This window comes from Cystoisospora suis (genome assembly GCF_002600585.1).
Source record: "Cystoisospora suis strain Wien I chromosome Unknown contig_7790, whole genome shotgun sequence".
NCBI classification, from domain to species: Eukaryota; Apicomplexa; class Conoidasida; order Eucoccidiorida; family Sarcocystidae; genus Cystoisospora; species Cystoisospora suis.
In genome coordinates this window covers 1-1,271 of record NW_027160575.1, presented here as the reverse complement: position 1 = coordinate 1,271, position 1,271 = coordinate 1, and the positions used below count along the sequence as shown (strand labels likewise).

Genomic DNA, 1,271 nt, shown 5'->3' with positions numbered 1-1,271 from the left:
GTACAAAAGGTGAGTTCCGTTTAGCTCTCAGCTTCGAAGAAAAAAAACCAAACGGTAGGCGGCTGCCGGGCACCATACGGGATGCGTGAAGCTTCAAACAGACGCTACGCTACCCGGAGTGACACGGGCGGCGGCGACCTTCCTCGGTTGCTCTGTATCGCGAGACCTGGACGTATATATCGAAAGCGAGAGAATGACGGAAGAAGATTCATGTCTACTCCTCCCGTGGGGAGGACGAATTTGTAGAATAGGACATCTCTTCCGGTACGTTCTACACATTCGGCGGCAGTACGGTTGCATCTCGCATTATCCATCGGCACAGACTCCCTCCGACAGACTTCTCTCTTTCGTGTTTGAATACGTTTCGTTTTCACAACCAAATACCGTCCGGGGTGGGATAGTTTCTGAGAAGCTGCTCAGTTAAAAACTCCGACAGCAGCAGATTTACTCAGATGGAAGCGGCAGAACAACTGGAGAGAGAGACAGGGGCATCTTCACCAAAACAAGATCGTCGACTACTTGTGTCGCGTAGTCCATCGTGTCTGCGTCAGCGCCGCGAATGTCGAGTAGCACCGACTGACGATTCGCGAGAGGCGGAGTGTTACCAGAGTGTACTTCTGATGTCTCTAGTACCATGTCATTGACCGCATCTTGTCGGAGCTCAAGAGAAAAGCTTTCGGCTTTCATGTACATTTTAACATTGTGACTTTCCTCCGGGTTAATCAACGAATATGCGGTTAGCGCCAGCTTCCGGGCCTCTGCCATGGTCTCTTCGATTTCGGAAAGCTCTGTATTCCAAAGAGAGATCAGACGGCGGGGTGACGAAACCTCTCTCCCTGCCTCCAGGCCTTCTTTCAGAATTCGTCGCGAAGATAACACTTCCGCATATACGTCGCGCAGCTTACTTGCTTCGAGAATCATCACTAACCGGGAGACTCTGAAGGCTTTTTCTACTGGGTCGTTCGTCTCCAGGGTCGCTTGAAGGTACGCCTCCATGCTAGCGGGTTCGTGACCATCGTCCGTTCGGGTCTCCAGAATTGACCTCACGGAAGAAACAAGATCCTCTACTCCTTCCGGGTACAATGCATGGATCCGCTCTTCAAAGCCGGCCGGCGTCAGGACTGGCGCCTCAGGTTCTAGACGAGAAACCAGGTCTTCTTCGGCAGGATCTGGGGGTGCCGGGGCCCCTGGAGCTAGCTCCTCTTGCCCTACCTCAGCAGTTGGCTCCTCCTGTCGTACCTCAGGAGTTGGTTCCTCCTGTCGTACCTCAG

The 1,271-nt window shown here is 53.0% G+C and overlaps 1 protein-coding gene across 1 annotated transcript; it reads right to left on the bottom strand.

Annotated features, from left to right (window-relative positions):
• Nucleotides 1–325: 325 nt before the first annotated feature.
• Nucleotides 326–1,239, bottom strand: CSUI_010580 (uncharacterized protein; the record flags this gene model as incomplete). Its single annotated transcript, XM_068070683.1, has 1 exon — nt 326–1,239. A coding segment is annotated over one exon (795 nt), but the record flags the coding sequence as incomplete, so codon positions are not given.
• Nucleotides 1,240–1,271: the final 32 nt, after the last annotated feature.